A 19,477-nucleotide genomic window follows, 5' to 3' on the forward strand; every position below is an offset into this window, starting at 1 on the left:
TCTGCCTCAAGAAAAGTTGAGGGAGAGAGTTGTCCCTGGTAATAATGATAAAATTGCCATGAAACATTCATGCATCGCGTTGCATTAAATATTGCAAGAAGCCCATGTCAGCCTTTCAGGGAGACAGCGTGTGGGACCAAGCGAGGGAGATTTCACTCATAAATTGCATATAAATATTGTATTCCACCAAATATATTAAGAAGAGACAGATGCATAATTGTATGCATTAGTAGGGAGATTTCTCCCCTTTTGTTTGCTAATGTCCAATTCTGGACCGGTCCCTGCAGTTTCCTTGGCAAGATTTTCCAAAGTGGCTGGACATTGTCTCTTTTCCTAGGACTGAGAGAGAGGGGCTGGCCCAGTTGATGGGTTTGGAGGAATTTTGTGGGGTGATCAGAAAAATATGGAGCTGCCTTTCTGGGTTTCTAAGTAGGTTTAATGGTAGTTGATGTAAAATGCTTTTTTAAATAATGTGATATAAAGTTGAAAGTTGAATTGGTTGAGCAGAATGGAAGGATGGCAGGTAAAGAGAGAGGGAGGGAAGGAGGAAGGAAAGAAGGAAAAAGGGAAAGGAAGCAAGGTAAAAAAAAGGTAATTAAGTAAGTAAGTAGGGAAAGGGAAAAGGGAAGGCAGGCAGGAAGGCAGACAGGTGGGAAGGAAGGAAGGAAGGAAGGAAAGAAGATAAGTAAATAAGTAAGTAATGCAGGCAGGAAGGGAAAAACAGGTAGGTAGATAAGTGGGAAGGAAGGAAAGGAAGGAAGGAAGGAAAAGGGAAAGGAAGGAAGGTAAAAAAAGTAAGTAAAGTAAAAAAAGTAAGTAAGTAAAGCAGGAAGGAAGGGAAAAACAGGAAGGTAGATAGGTGGGAAGAAAGGAAGGAAGGAAAAGAGAAAGGAAGCAAGGTAAAAATGAGAAAAAGAGAAGGAAGGAAGGAAGAAAGAAAGAGAGAGAGAGAAAGAAAGAAAGAAAGAAAAAAAAACCTAGGAAGGTAAAAAGGTAGGTGAGAAGGAAGGAAAAAACAGGAAAGGAAAGGAAGGAAGAAAGAAGAAAAGAAAGAAAGAAAAAGAAAGAAAGAAAGAAGAAAAGAAAGAAAGAGCAAAAGAAGGAAGGAAAGAAGGAAGGAAGGAAGGAAAACAAGAAAAGGAAAAAAGGGAGGGAGGGAGAGAGGGCAGGAGACATATTTGTAAGGCTTTCCGGAAACATAAAAAAAAAGAGTCAAATAAACATATTGTGAAATGTTTTTCAGTTACTTTTTCATTGCCAAATATAAAAATATAAAAATAAAACGACCTGGAACCTTCTAGGCAGGGTGAGCTGTCTCCCTTTCGTGCTTCCAGTGAAGGCAAGCTCATTAGTTAAGCAAAAATATTCTCCCAAGAGCAGATCCTGGATCTAATTTCGCTTGCCCTCCACCCACCCCAGCGCTGTGCAGATGTAAAGCACTTTATGGCGATAATCTAATTTCGCTGGGAAACAGGATTCCAGATTTGGCGAGGCGGCGGTCAGGCAGGGCCGGTATTGTACCGCATCATGTTGGCTTCCTGTTTATGTATAATGGCTTCCTAATGATCTCATTCTCCTGGATGTAAAAAAGAAATGGTTTGCGGGACATTTTAATGCTCCAGGATTTAGGATCCTACTTCGTTTTAATTGGAGGGTTGCGTTAAGACTTGTCAGTAGGAATTAATCGGGAGTAAATAATCGGCCTTTGTTATTTGCTCAATGCCATGAAGAGGAACGTGGGCTTCAGGTATTTAAGGAAGTATGGATGGCACCCTGTAGGGGGTTCTGAAACCCTTTATTTTATTTATTTATTTTTATTTATTTATTTTTATTTATTCTTTGTCCAATACACAATACATATGGAAGAGAATAGACATTGAGTAATATATATAAAGATAGTATGTAAAAAAGAAGAGAAATATATGAGAGGGAGAGAATATATATGATATATGAGATAAGGAAAGACAATTGGACAGGGGACAAAAGGCACACTGGTGCACTTATGTACGCCCCTTACTGACCTCTTAGGAACCTGGAGAGGTCAATCGTGGAGAGTCTAGGGGAGAAATGTTGGGGGTTAGGGGATGACACTATGGAGTCTGGTAATGAGTTCCACGCTTCGACAACTCGATTGTTGAAGTCATGTTTTTTACAGTCAAGTTTAGAGCGGTTAATATTAAGTTTGAATCTGTTGCATGCTCTTGTGTTGTTGCGGTTGAAGCTGAAGTAGTCATTGACTGGTAGGACGTTGCAGCATATGATCTTGTGGGCAATACTTAAATCGTGTTTTAGGCGCCGTAGTTCTAGGCTTTCTAGACCCAGGATTGTTAGTCTATTTTCGTAGGATATTCTGTTTCGAGTGGAGGAGTGAAGGGCTCTTCTGGTGAAATATCTTTGGACATTTTCAAGGGTGTTGATGTCCGAGATGTGGTATGGGCTCCAGACAGATGAGCAGTAGTCTAGGATGGGTCTGGCAAAAGTTTTGTAGGCTCTAGTCAGTAGTGTGAGATTGCCGGAGGAGAAGCTATGTAGGATCAGGTTAACAACTCTGGAAGCCTTTTTGGCGATATTGTTGCAGTGGGCTTTACTGCCGGTTCGTGCGCACATGGTGTTTCTGTCCATGCGCAGAACAATGGCATAGAAACATAGAAGTCTGACGGCAGAAAAAGACCTCCTGGTCCATCCAGTCTGCCCTTATACTATTTCCTGTATTTCATCTTAGGGTGGATCTATGTTTATCCCAGGAATGTTTACATTCAGTTTCTGTGGATTTACCAACCACATCTGCTGGAAGTTTGTTCCAAGCATCTACTACTCTTTCAGTAAAATAATATTTTCTCATGTTGCTTTTGATCTTTCCCCCAACTAACTTTAGATTGTATCCCCTTGTTCTTGTGTTCACTTTCCTATTAAATTCATTTCCCTCCTGAACCTTATTTAACTCTTTAATATATTTAAATATGTTTCAATCATGTCCCCCCTTTTCCCTTCTGTCCTCCAGACTAGACAGATGGAGTTCATGAAGTCTTTTCTGGTAGGTTTGATGCTTAAGACCTTCCACCATTTTTGTAGCCCGTCTTTGGACCCGTTCAGTTTTATCCATATCTTTTTGTAGCTGAGGTCTCCGGAACTGGACACAGTATTGTTCCAAACGTGGTCTCACCAACGCTCTGTACAGCGGGTTGCGCTCGGTACAACTGGGATTGGGATTCCGGCAGCGGAATTTGAGATGTGCGCGCATCTCTGTGACCTTGATGCTCACGCCCACGTGAGATTTGGTTTCTGTGCATGCACAGCAAGTGGAATCTCGCGCGAGGTCTCGGTGGTTATATATGCTTCCGTGCATGCGCAGAAGCAAGAAATTGCCAATAATCTGCAAAATCTCATGCGCAAGAGTGTCCTATCCTCAAAACATGGCTACAGAGCCCTGCACACCAAGACAACTAGATTCAAGGACAGTTTTTCCCGAATGCCCTCACTCTGCTAAACAAATAATTCCCTCGACACTGTCAAATAATTTACTAATTATTTTTCTCCTCCTTCCTATTAGCTATCCTCTTCTATCCTATCCTATTCTTCATTCTAGTATCTAGTATTCATTCTATTCATTCCGGTATCCTATCCTATCCTACCTCCGGGACCGCCTTCTTCCGCACGAATCCCAGCGACCGGTTAGATCCCACAGAGTTGGCCTTCTCCGGGTCCCATCGACTAAACAATGTCATTTGGCGGGACTCAGGAGAAGAGCCTTCTCTGTGGCGGCCCCAACCCTCTGGAACCAGCTCCCCCCAGATATCAGAGTTGCCCCCACCCTCCTTGCCTTTCGCAAGCTCCTTAAAACCCACCTCTGTCGTCAGGCATGGGGGAATTGAAATTTTCCCCCTTCCCCCTAGGCTTATAGAATTTATACATGGTATGCTTGTTTATATGATTGGTCTCTTAAATTGGGGGTTTTTTAGATTATTTTTTAATATTAGATTTGTTACATTGTTTACTTTGTTGTTGTTAGCCACCCCGAGTCTTCGGAGAGGGGCGGCATACAAATCTAATAAATAAAATAAATAAAATAAATCCTTCATTCTAATATCCTATCCTATCCTATCCTATCCTATCCCATCCTTCATTCCAGTATTCTATTCTATTCTTCCCTTCAATTATAATTCTAAGAATTATAATTCTATTGTTTTTGTAACATCTTCAAGATGTCAATCACTCAAGGATGAGTAATCCTTGACTTGCTTTTTTTCTATTGATATTTTTATTGATTTTTATAATATAAAACACACACACAACATATAACAAGTAATCCTTGACTTGCGACTACAATTGAGCTGTAAAATTTCTGTTGCTAGCTGAGACAGCTGTTACCGCTGGCTTCTGTGAACTTGTGAGTTTTTAAAAATCATATATATATATATATATATATATATATATATATATATATATATATAATATAATATAATATAATATAATATAATATAATATAATATAATATAATATAATATAAAAGAAATAGACCCACCGAATTTTGTGACCTGCCATTTCATTTGATGACATGACCCTTTGCTCATAGAAGCCGGTGACTTTTAATAATAAAAAGTAATAATAAAAACTCCTTCTGATTTTTGACTGATGGAATTCCCACTTCCCATCATGTAAATGTAGCCCAGTCTCCTATGAGGTCCTCAAACGAGACCCCCTTTCAATGCATTTAGAAGGAAGCCATTGTAGAGAGGACAAAAGGAGTCCTCTTTCATGACAGTGAGATGCCTTCAAGCTGTCAGATGATGGTCGAGGAGAGATAAAGACATGACCAGAAATATTGCTTGAAGGTTTGAAGGCTGAATCAACCTTCTTGGGAGTTGGAGATCAGATATAATTCCTCCCTGGCTTTTCTCTCTCTCCGTAGATGACAGCGCATGAAAAAACCTTTTCATAGAATTAGTCACATCTCTCGGGACAGGGAGGCCAAGCTTTGAATGGCCAGCTAGTTTGCAGGCTGACAGTTGATGTGACTATTCTTCCTTTAAAAAAGAAAAAAAATCTTTCTCGCCTGTCCGACTCGCATCTCCTTCTCGAAAGTCAGCAAAAAAGTTCACACGGTTCACTATATAAATGCTACAACTTACAAGTGTCTTTCTCGTTTGGTCCTTTCCCTTACACGGTTGATTTTTCTATTTCTCAAGAGGTAGAAAAATATCTTGATTTAGAGAAAGTCCATCCCAGTTTCTTTCTTCCCTCTTTCTGCGTTTGAAGACCAGAATTGATTGATTATTATTATTTATTAGATTTGTATGCCGCCCCTCTTCGTAGACTCGGGGTCATAGTTCCCTCTAAGCTGAGCAGTGAGCAATCGCTCACTTAAAAACCATCATCAACTCAGAGTTTTCCAAACCTGCCCAGAAGCCGAGAGGGAAAGAGAGGGAAAGAGTGAGAGGGAAGGAGAGAGAGGGGAAGAGAGGAAGAGAGAGAAACAGATAGAAAAAAGAGAGGAAGGAAAAGAGAAAGAAAAAGAATGGGAGTAAGGAAGAGAGAAAGAAAATCAAAATCTAGTTTGAAACTAGCTCAACTATTTAAGTGGCATTTTGATATTGATAGAGTTGCCCTATTATGAGCTCACTGTTATAGGCACACAGTATTTATTTATTTATTTATTTATTTATTTATTTATTTATTTATTTATTTATTTATTTATTATTTCTGTGCCGCTCAGACACTATACTTTTCCGCCCCCCCCAAAAAAAAAAAATTAGAGGGAACACTGCTCGGGGTGGCTCACAACAGCAATAAAACAATTCATGACAAATCTAATAAATTTTATGCTATTTTCATTATATGCTAATAATTTATATGCTGTTTTTATTACTGTTGTTAGCTGCCCCGAGTCTAGGGAGAGGGGCGGCATACAAATCCAATAAATAAATAAAATAAATAAATAAAAAACATTTTAAAAACCCATAATTAAGCAGACATACACACAGACATACCATACATAAATTGTATAGGCCCAGGGGAGATATCTCAGTTCCCCCATGCCTGCCGGCAAAGGTGGATTTTAAGGAGTTTACGAAAGGCAAAAAGGGTGGGGGCAGTTCTAATCTCCGGGGGGGAGTTGGTTGCAGAGGGCCGGGGCCACCACAGAGAAGGCTCTTCCCCTGGGGCCCGCCAAATGACATTGTTTAGTTGACGGGACCCAGAGAAGGCCAACTCTGTGGGACCTTTTCGGCCGCTGGGATTTGTGCGGTAGCAGGCGGTTCTGGAGGTATTCTGGTCCAATGCCATGTAGGGCTTTAAAGGTCATAACCAACACTTTGAATTGTGACCGGAAACTGATCAGCAGCCAGTGCAGGCCACGGAGTGTTGTAGAAACGTGGGTGAATCTGGGAAGCCCCACGATGGCTCTCGCGGCTGCGTTCTGCACGATCTGAAGTTTCCGAACACTCTTCAAAGGTAGCCCCATGTAGAGAGCATTGCAGTAATCGAACTTCGAGGTGATGAGGGCAGGAGTGACTGTGAGCAGTGACTCCCTGTCCAAATAGGGCCGCAACTGGTGCACCAGGCGAACCTGGGCAAACGCCTCCCTCTCCACAGCCGAAAGATAATGTTCCAATGTCAGCTGTGGATCGAGGAGGACGCCCAAGTTGCGGACCCTCTCTGAAGGGGTCAATAATTCCCCCCCCCCCCAGGGTAATGGACGGACAGATGGAATTGTCCTTGGGAGGCAGGACCCACAGCCACTCCGTCTTGTCTGGGTTGAGTTTGAGCTTGTTGACACCCATCCAGACCCCAACAGCCTCCAGGCACCGGCACATCACTTCCACCGCTTCGTCGAAGCAGAAATATTAGAGGAGAGCAAAAAAACAATTGGAAGGAGAATTATGTGTTCAGCAAATATGACTTAGATCCGTTTGCAATAAAACCCGAATCCAATGCATTTGTTTCTCACTTCTTCCTTCACTACAAAATCGCATTTTAACGCACATGGGCCCTTGCAGGAGGGACATTAAAATAGCTCGTATTCATAGGAACTGTAGCTAATGATTTTGATTAATGCATGTTAATATTAGTTTACAAATTACATCTGTTTCCTCTGGGGAATTCCACGGATTAGCCACCAAACTATGTTAAGATTAGAAAACGTCCCTGAGCGCGTCCCATTATTGTCCATGTCTTCAGGAGAGGGCACAAGGGCTTAACACGTGGTAATTTCTTCTCTTCTCTTCTCTTCCCTTTATAGCGCCTGGCTGAAGCAGCGGAAAAATTCCAGAAAGAACATCAGTGGCAGGATGAATTTGCGGTGAGCTCGTGTCATTATTTTACTGATTTTCTTATGTGTGATTTTTTTTTAATTTCGTAAAATTCCTTGTGTGTACAATCACTTGTAGCCAATAAAGAATTCTATTCTGTTCTGTTCTACTCTATTCTGATTTTGTTCTATTCTATTCTATTCTACTCTACTCTACTCTATTCTGATTTTGTTCTATTCTATTCTGATTTTGTTCTATACTCTTCTATTCTACTCTACTCTACTCTATTCTATTCTGATTTTGTTCTATTCTATTCTATTCTACTCTAATCTACTCTATTCTATTCTGATTCTGTTCTATTCTATTCTACTCTATTCTATTCTGATTTTGTTCTATTCTATTCTGTTCTGTTCTACTCTATTCTACTCTACTCTATTCTACTCTACTCTATTCTATTCTGATTTTGTTCTATTCTATTCTGATTTTGTTCTATTCTACTCAAATCTATTCTATTCTGATTTTGTTCTATTCTATTCTACTCTACTCTATTCTATTCTGATTTTGTTCTATTCTATTCTACTCTACTCTATTCTGATTTTGTTCTATTCTATTCTACTCTACTCTATTCTATTCTGATTTTGTTCTATTCTATTCTACTCTATTCTATTCTGATTTTGTTCTATTCTATTCTACTCTACTCTATTCTATTCTGATTTTGTTCTATTCTATTCTACTTTACTCTATTCTGATTTTGTTCTATTCTATTCTGATTTTGTTCTATTCTATTCTACTCCATTCTATTCTGATTTTGTTCTATTCTATTCTGATTTTGTTCTATTCTACTCTACTCTATTCTATTCTATTCTGATTTTGTTCTATTCTATTCCAATACAAGAGCAAACACAAACAAACACAATTGAAACAAACACAAGAGCAAAAAAGTAGAATTAGCTCCAACTTTCCAATGCCAAGATTTTTTTCTTTCCCTGATTTGGAGATGTTTAAATCCAGTAAGGGCTGCAATTTTTTTTACTACCACACTGTGGGTGTGGCTTGCTGATCATGTGACCAGGTGGGAGTGGCTTGATGATCATGTGACCGGGGGTGGTTTAAAGGTGGCCAACTTGACGTCACTCACATCAAGGGTTTGGGTTAGGGTGCCTGGTCTCTCCTCGCCTCAAAGAGACGCAATTTCCCTCTCTATTTACTATTGCTGTACATCCAAAATATGCTATTTAATTCTATGTATATATGCCATGTGTGTAAAAACATATTACACACAGGCACACAAAAATATACATTATCTACTATATAAAGTGTATCTACACCGCCGCACGAATCCCAGCGACCAGTTAGGTCCCACAGAGTTGGCCTTCTCTGGGTCCCGTCGACTAAACAATGCCGTCTGGCGGGACCCAGGGGAAGAGCCTTCTTTGTGGCGGCCCTGATCTTCTGGAACCAACTCCCCCCAGAGATCAGAGTTGCCCCCATCCTCCTCGCCTTTCATAAGCTCCTTAAAACTCACCTCTGTCGTCAGGCATGGGGGAATTGAGATATTCCCTTCCCCCTAGGCTTATAAGATTTATGCTTGGTATGTCTGTATGTATGATTGGTTTCTTAAATTGGGGTTTTTTAATTTAACTTAAACTTAAATATTAGATTTGTTTATATTGTCTTATTATTGTAGTTAGCCGCCCCGAGTCTACGGAGAGGGGCGGCATACAAATCTAATAGATAGATAGATAGATAGATAGATAGATAGATAGATAGATAGATAGATAGATAGATAGAATACATTCTGAGCAAGATAGATAGATAGATAGATAGATAGATAGATAGATAGATAGATAGATAGATAGATAGATAGATAGATAGAATAAATTCTGAGCTAGATAGATAGATAGATAGATAGATAGATAGATAGATAGATAGATAGATAGATAGATAGATAGATAGATAGATAGATACACAGGCATACACAGCTCTTCTAAAATTATACAGATTCAACCTAATTTACGGTGATAGGAAAAATATACCCAGAGTCCAGAAGGGTAAAAAAGAAAAAAAATCAATTTTTTTCTATCGGGTCTGCGTACCTGATTGTATCTGTAGGAACCCATCACTGTTTCAATCAAAGCGGCAGGCGTCTTCGACATTAGCGAGATGTCGCAAAACCAGGAAATGGTTATTTATTCATCCCCTACTACTTGATGTATACCTTCTTTTAGTTTTCAAGATTGGACAGCTCTGGAAAAAAAAAAAAGCCAGCATGTTCTTAAAACAAATGTGGCCACTTGCTATAATGAGGCTGTTTTACTGGCAAGAAAATAGTATTTCAACTTGCTAAAACGTCCATGTTGCTCGCAATTTAATGAAGTCTGTTGATTAAAATCCATATTTTCTTCCGAAGTTCCTTTCATATTCTCGCTGTACAGGCTGTTTCTACGCTGCAAAGCTTTTAAGATTCTACAGTACGGTGGTCCCTCTACTTACGAACTTAATTCGTTCCGTGTCCAGGTTCTTAAGTAGAAAAGTTTGTAAGTAGAAGCAATTTTTCCCATAGGAATCAATGTAAAAGCAAATAATGCGTGCAAACTCATTAGGAAAGAAATAAAAGCTCAGAATTGGGGTGGGAGGGGGAGGAAGAGGAGGAGGAGGAGGACAGTCGCTGCCCAGAGCGAAGGGAGTGTTTCCTTTCTCTGGGCGCCCAGAGAAAGGAAAATGCTTTGTTTGCTCTCGACTGCCAAAGCTTCCTTAAAGGCTCCTCTGGCAGCCCAGAAAAGCCCGAGATGGCTGGGATTAAAGGGGGAATGGCAGGAAACTGGCCAGGCCTTCGTGCTGCTCTCAGGTTTCCTGGGAAATTTTTCCGGGCTCGGGTTCTTAAGTAGAAAATGGTTCTTAACAAGAGGCAAAAAAATCTCGAACACCCGGTTCTTATCTAGAAAAGTTCTTAAGTAGAGGGGTTCTTAGGTAGAGGTACCACTGTATTTTCACAGAAGCCAATTTAGAATAGAATGGAGCTGGAGGGGACCTTAGAGATCTTCTATTCCCACCCTCTGCTCAAGCAGGAGACGCTATCTCATTTCAGACGAGTGGCTGTCCAATCTCTTCTAATGGTGGAACACCCACAACTTCTGGTGGCAAGCTGTTCCACTGGTTAATTGTCCTCACTGTTAGGAAGTTGATCCTTAAATCCAAGTGGATTTTCTCCTTGAGCATCAATTTTCTACCTGATGGAATAAACATTTTAAAGTTGACTGAATTTTGAAAAGTTTGAAAATTTGTGTTCTGCCTTAGCACCGAGCCCCAGTAATCAGATGCACACCAGAAATAACTAATCAAGGATTTAATATTTACAACAGTCTCAGTTTTTCAAGAGTTTTTAAAAACTCTTTTCAAAAGGAGAAACAATTCTAGCAAAGTCTTATCAATCAATTGGCAAGAAACATAGAAACATAGAAGATTGGTGGCAGAAAAAGACCTCATGGTCCATCTAGTCTGCCCTTACACTATTTCCTGCATTTTATCTCAGGATGGATCTATGTTTATCCCAGGCATGTTTAAATTCTGTGTATTTATTATTATTATTATTATTATTATTATTATTATTATTATTATTATTATTATTAATTAGATTTGTATGCCGCCCCTCTCCGCAGACTTGGGGCGGCATACAAATGGATTTATGGTTGGATTTACCAACCACATCTACTGGAAGTTTGTTCCAAGCATCTACTCCTCTTTCCGTAAAATAATATTTTATCACGTTGCTTCTGATATTTTCCCCAACTAACGTCAGATTGTGCCCCCTTGTTCTTGGGTTCACTTTCCAATGAAAAACACTTCCCTCCTGAACTTTATTTAACCCTTTAACACATTCAAATGTTTCGATCATATCCCCCCTTTCCATTCTGTCCTCCAGACTCTACAGATTGAGTTCATGAAGTCTTTCCTGATACGTTTGATGCTTGAGACCTTCCACCATTCTTGTAGCCCGTCTTTGGACCCGTTCAATTTTGTCAATCTCTTTTTGTAGGCGAGGTCTCCAGAACTGAACACAGTATTCCAAATGTGGTCTCACCAGCGCTCTATACAGTGGGATGACAATCTCCCTCTTCCTGCTTGTTATACCTCTAGCTATGATAAATATTATCAACATGTACATACAAACATAGGTATACCGGCATCATATATATGAATTAAAAGAAGAAATACCAGTTAGGGGTTTTTTTACACTAAAGTGACCCGTAGGGTAGAAAACCAATAATTAAATTAGGGTGCCATTTTTTTCTCTCTTTTTGCTTCCTTAATTCCAACAATTTTGCATCTTACGTTTTCCCTTTCCAATAATCTTTATGATTCTCCAGAGCTTCTGCAACATACAGCTCATAATATATGCAAATGAAGTCCATTTCAATTGACTTTCTGTTAAAATCCAGGAAAAGGGAAAGGGAATTATGAGGCAGCTCGTAATAAAAGCTGCCACCTTTTTAATTTGAATGTACATTTAACAAGATCTTCTCATTCCTCCGCATTCTTAAGTCAGCCTCTTTAGCAATTATCCGGTTCGCCCCAGCCTTAAATTATACATGGAAGCATTAAAAAGCTATTACAACTTTATTATATCAAGTGCTATTAAAATGAAAGTAAAATTGTGTTTGAGAGATGCGCATTCCTTATCGCAGATTATTGCATTTCCCCAAGTTGGGATTTCTCCACGGTAGGCCTTGAGGGGCTTAGAGGGATACGCAGCTACTTTGTCAAGTTTAGAAGGTGTTGTTGAGTGTAGACGTTCTGACATGCAGGTTTGAATACCAACTGTTCTGTCTGGGTCACTCCGGAAGCCAAGACCAACCCAAAAAGAGAAGCCAGACACACTGGTAAAAGGCAAAGACAGTTTATAAAATGCAAGAAAAACACAGGTAACAGAAAATGTCCTTACAAACAGGAAAACGCTGTATCTTCAGATATATCCACGCAGGCAAAAGTCCATGCAGCAATACAGGATTCTTGCTGCCAAGACGAGGCTGTAGATAGCAGACCTACACCTCCCACGGGTCTTCCAAACTGCTGGGCCACAAGCCAGGAACAGAGATGCCGAGAACAAAGCAGGTCACCGTAACTCCAACTGATAACACTCCACATGGCTTCAAGGGCTTGCCTGCCTTTTAAACCCTGCTAAGGAGGACCACACCCAAGCCCAGCTGTTCCTAATTCAGTGCTGATAATACTTCTTTAATTGCTCCTTTCTTTGATCTGACCGTCTCTGTCGCATGTCAATGACGGCTTGTGCTTCATCCCCTAATGACTCCAAGCTACTGGCTGAGGAGAGCCCCCCCCGGGCTCTCATGCTGTTCTCCTTCGTCCCATTCCTGACTTTCCCCTCCCCACGTCGGACTGCTCAGCCCCCTCCTCTTCGCTGTCCTCCTCCTCTGGGCATGGAGCCAGCAGAGAAACAGCTGGTCCCTGAGCAGCCTCAGGCTAAACCACAACACCAACCTACAAAGAGAATTGGATAAAAATGCTTTATAGATGGCACATGACACCTGCTAAATTAGCCAAATCCGTTAATTAGCTAAATTAACGAATATGGTTCATACTATCATTTATGGTGGGAATGTGATAAGATCAAAGCTTCCTGGCGAAAAATAGGAAATTGGCTTGATGAAATTAGAAAAAACACTTCTAGGAATTTTTCGTCAACATTTGGATAAAAATCAGTTATACCTGGTCATCCATATAACAACGGCGGCCAGAATAGCTTATGCACAACTGTAAAACTAACACGGGTGAAAATCAAAACCAGCCGTGGAGATAAAATCTAAAAAGCTTAAAAAGCAGGTGCATCCAAGGCCTAAATAAATTCTAATTATCAGCACCTCAGGGGCAGAGGTCCATTCTTTGGTTTCTGCTCACGGGAGTCTCTAGAGTGGGATAAGAACTGACCCGCGGCAACAATAGTCTTTTCAGGTGGCTGATGGGTATGGAGCTAATTAGCTTTGTCTTCCCTACTCTTTCCTTCTTTTCTTCTTTTTTCCCCTTCCTTCCTTCTTTTCTTCTTTTCCTTCCTTCTTTTCTTCTTTTCCTTCCTTCCTTTCTTCCTTCTTTTCTTCTTTTCCTTCCTTCCTTCCCTCCATCCTTCCTTCCTCCTCTCTCCCTCCCTTCTCTATTCTATCTATCCTTCTTTCCTTCCTTCTTTTCCCTTCTCCCTCTCTTCCCCTTCTTTCCTTCCTTCCTTTTTCCTCCCTCCCTCCTTCCTCCGTCCCTCACTCCATTTCCCTCTCTCTCCCCATCTCTCCTTCCTTCCTTCTGTTCTTCCTTCCTTCCTACCTACCACATCCTTTCTTCTCCCTCCCTTCTCTCTCCTTTCTTTTTCCTTACCTTCCTTCCTAGCTACCCCTTCCTCCTTTCCTCCCTCCCTCCCTTCTCTATTCTATTCTATTCTATTCTATTCTATCTTTCCTTCCTTCCTTCCTTCTTTCCTTCCTTCTTTTCCCTTTTCCCTTCTCCCTCTCTTCTGCTTCTTTCCTTCCTTCCTTTTTCCTCCCTCCCTCCTTCCTCCGTCCCTCACTCCATTTTCCTCTCTCTCCCCATCTCTCCTTCCTTCCTTCCTTCCTTCCTTCCGTCCTACTTACCTACCACATCCTTTCTTCTCTCTCCCTTCCCTATTCTCTCTCCTTTCTTTTTCCTTACCTTCCTTCCTTCCTTCCTAGCTACCCCTTCCTCCTTTCCTTCCTCCTCCCTCCCTCCCTTCTCTATTCTATTCTATTCTATTCTATCTTCCCTCCCTCCCTCCTTTCCTTCCTCCCTTCTCCCACCTTCCCTTCCTTTCTCTCTCTCTCTCCCCTCCATCCATCCTCTCTCCCTCCCTCCCTCCTCCCTCCCTCCCTTCCCTATTCTCTCCTATTCTTTTCCAACATAGCTTGCTGGAGAATTCTGGGAGTTGAAGTCCACAAATCTTAAAGTTGCCAAGTCTAAGGATCCCAGGTCTAAACGTATTAGTCATTGTATGTTAATGGAACGCTGGTTGGAGAATTCTGGGACTGGAAGCCAACGTATTTTTGAGCAGCTCATTTTTAGAGACCGTGATCTGTGGTGGGTCGAATCTCCAATGGAAATGAGATTATTGCAACTCCCTGCACAATTTGACTTTGATTCTGCCATATGATGTGGAGAGAAATATCCATGGGATTATGTTTATCATTAATCCAGTTAATCCTTGGATTAAGATCGAGTGGACATGCTTTAATTCAATTGAAAGAATGGGACGTTTTATGAGCTCCCCTTTGTTAAAAACCTTCTGTATTTAAAATCCTAATATTTGTAGATTCTCTCTCTCTCTTAATTTACATGGCTTCTCAGAAAATTGCATTAGTTCTCTTTTATTATTAGATATTATGGGTTACCAGGTGAGACCAGTTCTAAAAACGGAGAGGCTTTAGCAAACTCTAATGAGAAACCAACGCCGTTCTCATCTCACTTAGAGTAAAGCCTTGGCAGGAGAAATTTCTAAATATTAAAGAATAGTAATAAGAGCAATATTTACTCAGCACACAAGTTCCAATTTCACAACTGTTTGCTGTTCTCTCCTGTTGTTTGAGAAGATCGTGGCAGTAGATTGGAAATTTGAACCGTGGAGATCATTTTTGGGCTGCTTTTGAACAGTTTTACAAATTTTGCTGGGAATGTCTACTTTCTCAGTGGTAGGCAGGTGGGGGCTGCAATTTAGCACTGCTACAGGTATAGATGTGCACACAGCCTGGGTGACGGGCATTCATGCGCAGGTGTTGGCATGATATTTGGCTTCTGCGCATGAACAGGAAGCAAAGATTGTGCGGGTGCGAGAGATTTCGGCAATTTTTTGCCTTCACATATGTGCAGAAGCTGCCCCGAGTCTTCGGAGAAGGGCAGCATACAAATCTAAATAATAATAATAATAATAATAACAATAACAACAACAACAATAATAGTAATAGTAATAATAATAATAATAGTAGTAATAATAGTAGTAATAGCAATAGCAATAGCAATAGCAATAACAATAAATAAGGAGGAGGAGGAGGAGGAGGAGGCGAGATTTAAAATGTTGGAAGATAGATGGATAATTATTGATAGAGAGAGATGGATGGAAAAATAATTAATACAGTATTTAGATAAAAAGAAGAGGAGGAGGAAGAGGAGGAGAGATTTAAAATGCTGGAAGATAGATGGATAATTTTTGATAGAGAGAGAGAGATAGACAAATAATTAATATTTAGGTAAATCGAAGAAGAAGAAGAAGAAGAGGAAGAAGAATGAAGAAGAGGAAGAGGAGGAAGAAGAAGAAGAAGAGGAAGAAGAAGAAGAAGAAGAAGAAGAAGAAGAAGAAGAAGCAGCAGCAGCAAAAAGTCATTGAAAATTGTCGAAATCGTGCGTGCCTGGTCATCCTCTCGCAAGGTTTCTCTTCCTGCGCATGTGCAGAAGGCAAATCATGCTCTGATGCATGTGCGCGCCCATCCACTGGTCACCCAGAGCTGTGCGCGCAGCTCCATTTTTGCTACCATAACACTGTCGCACCATCCAGGTAGGAAGCCAATATTGGTGGTAGATTTCTGATGATTCACACTGGTTCGGGTGAACCAATAGTGGTGATTTGGACTGGGGACTCATTAATGTGACTCATCTTGATAATTTTCTTCTAGCAGTAGATTATTTTTTTCCCCCATATCGCAAAACTAATCTCAAGAAGAGATTTTCAGTCGACCTTTTTGGTACCTACAGATTGCGTTAAAATAAATAGATAACATCAGAAAGCACAGCTTTGATAGATGATATCATTGAGCTGTCAATTCTCTTTTCAACCAACAGTGCAGAAATTCTGAATTGGCAGCTTGGTTTGACAAGAGTCTTGCCATTTTCATCATCCAGCTTTTGTGTTTGGGGGGAAATTACCCCATTTTCTTCTTATCTTGTCAATCTTGGCCTCAATTTGAGAGTCGGTTCTAATGTGAGTGACAATCTGGAAGGGTGTTATTACACCTTTCTTCTGTTCCGTATAAAAACATTAATTAAAAATAAAAATAGTGGTAGCCCGGCCACCTCTTAACGTTAGAAGACATTCAGGCATAAATTGGTGTGATTGTGTAGTATTGCATGTTTTTACTAATAATGGGTTTTAACTTGTTCTTTTTAATATTAGATTTGTATTGTTATTGTGTAGTATTGCTTGTTTTTACTAATAATAGGTTTTAACTTGTTCTTTTGAATATTATATTTGTATTATATTGTATTGTTATTGTTATTGTGAGCTGCCCTGAATCTTTGGAGAGGGGTGGCATACAAATCTAATAAATTATTAAATTATTATTATTATTTCATCTCTGACCCTTTCACCTTCCCCAGTCCAAAGCTTGAAAAATTTCCCAGGATTAAGCAATCAGAATATTTCAATCAATCAAATCTTTATTACAATCATAAATCAGCATAAATCTGATGGAACCGGCTCCCCCCCGAGATTAGAACTGCCCCTACCCTCCTTGCCTTTCGTAAACTCCTCAAAACCCACCTTTGTCGTCAGGCATGGGGGAACTGAGATATCTCCCCTGGGCCTATACAATTTATGTATGGTATGTTTGTATGTATGTCTGCTTAATAATGGGTTTTTAAAAAATATTTTAAATTGTAAATTATTAGATTTGTCATGAACTGTTTTATTGTGTTTTGAGCCGCCCCGAGTCTACGGAGAGGGGCGGCATACAAATCTAATAAATAAATGAATGAATGAATGAATGAATGAATGAATGAATGAATGAATAAATAAATCAGAATTTTTAGGTACTCAGTGGGAATATAATACTCTAAAGGGCCACTAGGTGGCATGGAGAGGTTTTTTTTGGGGGGGGGGTCTCTTTGTTGCCATCTGGTGGTCGTGACAATTTTTGCAGCCCTGGCTGATGAGATTAACTTGGTTTCACCTGAATCTGTATCCAAGGTAGCAAGGTTAAAAATAATTTTTTTAAAAAAAACACCTTTATTGCTATGGTTCCTTCGGCAAGCCACCTGCCTAGTTGCAAATTGCTTTTTGGAGTTGGACCCACCAGGTTGCAGAAAAAGATCAATGTGTTGCTAATTAGGTCGAGCTTCTAGTAGCTGTACCCTTTTCCTCGCTTGTGTAGGCAAACAGTACGCTCAGATTTACCCACCTCTAATCGGTGGAAAGTGAAAGTGGTGAGAAACAAAATAAAACAGGGGCACTGGACGGAAATGGACCACAAATTCACTTACGTCCCAGAAAGCATCGCATGTTTTATTTTGCACGATGGCAAGCTTACATTATCCTCAATCCTCAATCTGAATGTTGTATTGGCAATTCTGGGTTAGCAAAAACTTCAGAAGAGAAGGATTTAGGGGTCGTGATTTCTGACAGTCTCCAAATAGGTGAACAGTGTGGTCGGACAGTAGGGAAAGCGAGTCGAATGCTTGACTGCATAGCTAGAGGTATAACAAGCAGGGAGATTGTGATCCCGCTGTATAGAGCGCTGGTGAGACCCCATTTGGAGTAATACTGTGTTCAGTCCTGGAGACCTCACCTACAAAAAGAGATGGATCAAATTGAACGGGTCCAAAGACGGGCTGCAAAAATGGTGGAAGGTCTCAAGCATGAAACTGATCAGGAAAGACTTCATGAACTCCATCTGTAGAGTCTGGAGGACAGAAGGAAAAGAGGGAACGTGATCAAAACATTTAAATATGTTAAAGGGTTAAAACTTCAGAAAAGAAGGATTTAGGGGTAGTGATTTCTGACAGTCTCAAAATGGGTGAACAGTGCGGTCAGACGGTAGGGAAAGCGAGTAGAAGGCTTGGCTGCATAGCTGGAGGTATAACAAGCAGGAAGAAGGAGATTGTGATCCCCTTATATAGAGCGCTGGTGAGACCCCATTTGGAATACCATGTCCAGTTCTGGAGACCTCACCTACAAAAAGAGATGGATCAAATTAAACGGGTCCAAATACGGGCTGCAAAAATGGTGGAAGGTTTTAAGCATAAAACGTATCAGGAAAGACTTCATGGACTCAATCTGTATAGTCTGGAGGACAGAAGGAAAAGGGGGGACATGATCGAAACATTTAAATAGGTTAAAGGGTTAAATAAGGTTCAGGAGGGAAGTGTTTTTAATAGGAAAGTGAACACAAGAACAAGGGGGCACAATCTGTGGTAGGTTGGGGGAAAGATTAGAAGTAATGTGAGAAAATATTATTTTACTGAAAGAGTAGTAGATCCTTGGAACAAACTTCCAGCAGACATGGTTGGTAATCCACAGTCACTGAATTTAAACATGCCTGGGATAAACATATATCCATCCTAAGATAAAATACAGGAAATAGTATAAGGGCAGAGTAGATGGACCAGGAGGTCTTTTTCTGTCGTCAATCTTCTATGTTTCTATGTTTCTATTATCCCTCCTGCAAACACTGTTTGCAAATGAGATTTGAAGCATGGCAAATGAGCGTTATTGGAAACTTCTGTTCAATCATTAGCTCTCCATTTAATACAGGAAATCACATCAGCGATTTGCTTGTATCCAGTTCATGCGTTGCTTCTGCTAGCGGCCGATTTTCTACGTAGATTTTAAGATGTAATTATTATTACTATTTTTTATAAGTGTACAGCCAAAATAATAATAATAATAATAGATTAGCGAACCCGTCACGGTCTTGTTACAGTTAATCAGAAATAGATAGCTGGCATATTCCTTCCCAAATCAAATTCATTATTCATGCTTAGTTGGAGTTCAGTTCTATTACTTGTTTTTAATGAAGTTTGTTTCTATCTGTGCATAGGATTTGGCCGAGATCCAAATTCTCTGGCAGATTAAGGGATTTGAGCTGTGACCCACCTGTCCTGACTCAAAACCATCTGGCCTCCTTTTGTCATTCTGGTGCACAACCATCACACACAACACACAAACACACATGCATTTTTTTTTTAAAAAAAAGAAACTTTGAGTATTCTGTGTAAAATCACCAGAGGAAAAGAGAAGGTATCATTGAACCGTATTCGCAGTTCAGAGGGACCCTGAATTGTTCCAATTATATCAATAGGAAAAGGAAGAGTTTTGGGTATAATCCCTGCCTTGTATACAATAACATACAATAATAAATAATAAAGATGTATTATTTAATTATTAGATTTCTTTTACATTGTTTTTATTATTGTGAGCCGCCCCGAGTTTACGGAGAGGGGCGGGATAC

The 19,477-nt window shown here is 40.2% G+C and overlaps 1 protein-coding gene across 1 annotated transcript in view; it reads left to right on the plus strand.

The window, feature by feature from the left end:
* Positions 1 to 19,477, plus strand: part of CACNA2D1 (calcium voltage-gated channel auxiliary subunit alpha2delta 1) — a 280,276-nt gene that overhangs the window by 120,253 nt on the left and 140,546 nt on the right. The window contains exon 4 of the mRNA XM_070755088.1: positions 7,238 to 7,297. Within this exon, the coding sequence (XP_070611189.1) occupies positions 7,238 to 7,297 (60 nt within the window). The remainder of the gene's footprint in view (positions 1 to 7,237; positions 7,298 to 19,477) is intronic.

This window comes from Erythrolamprus reginae, chromosome 6, assembly GCF_031021105.1.
Source record: "Erythrolamprus reginae isolate rEryReg1 chromosome 6, rEryReg1.hap1, whole genome shotgun sequence".
In the NCBI taxonomy this organism is placed as follows: domain Eukaryota; kingdom Metazoa; phylum Chordata; class Lepidosauria; order Squamata; family Dipsadidae; genus Erythrolamprus; species Erythrolamprus reginae.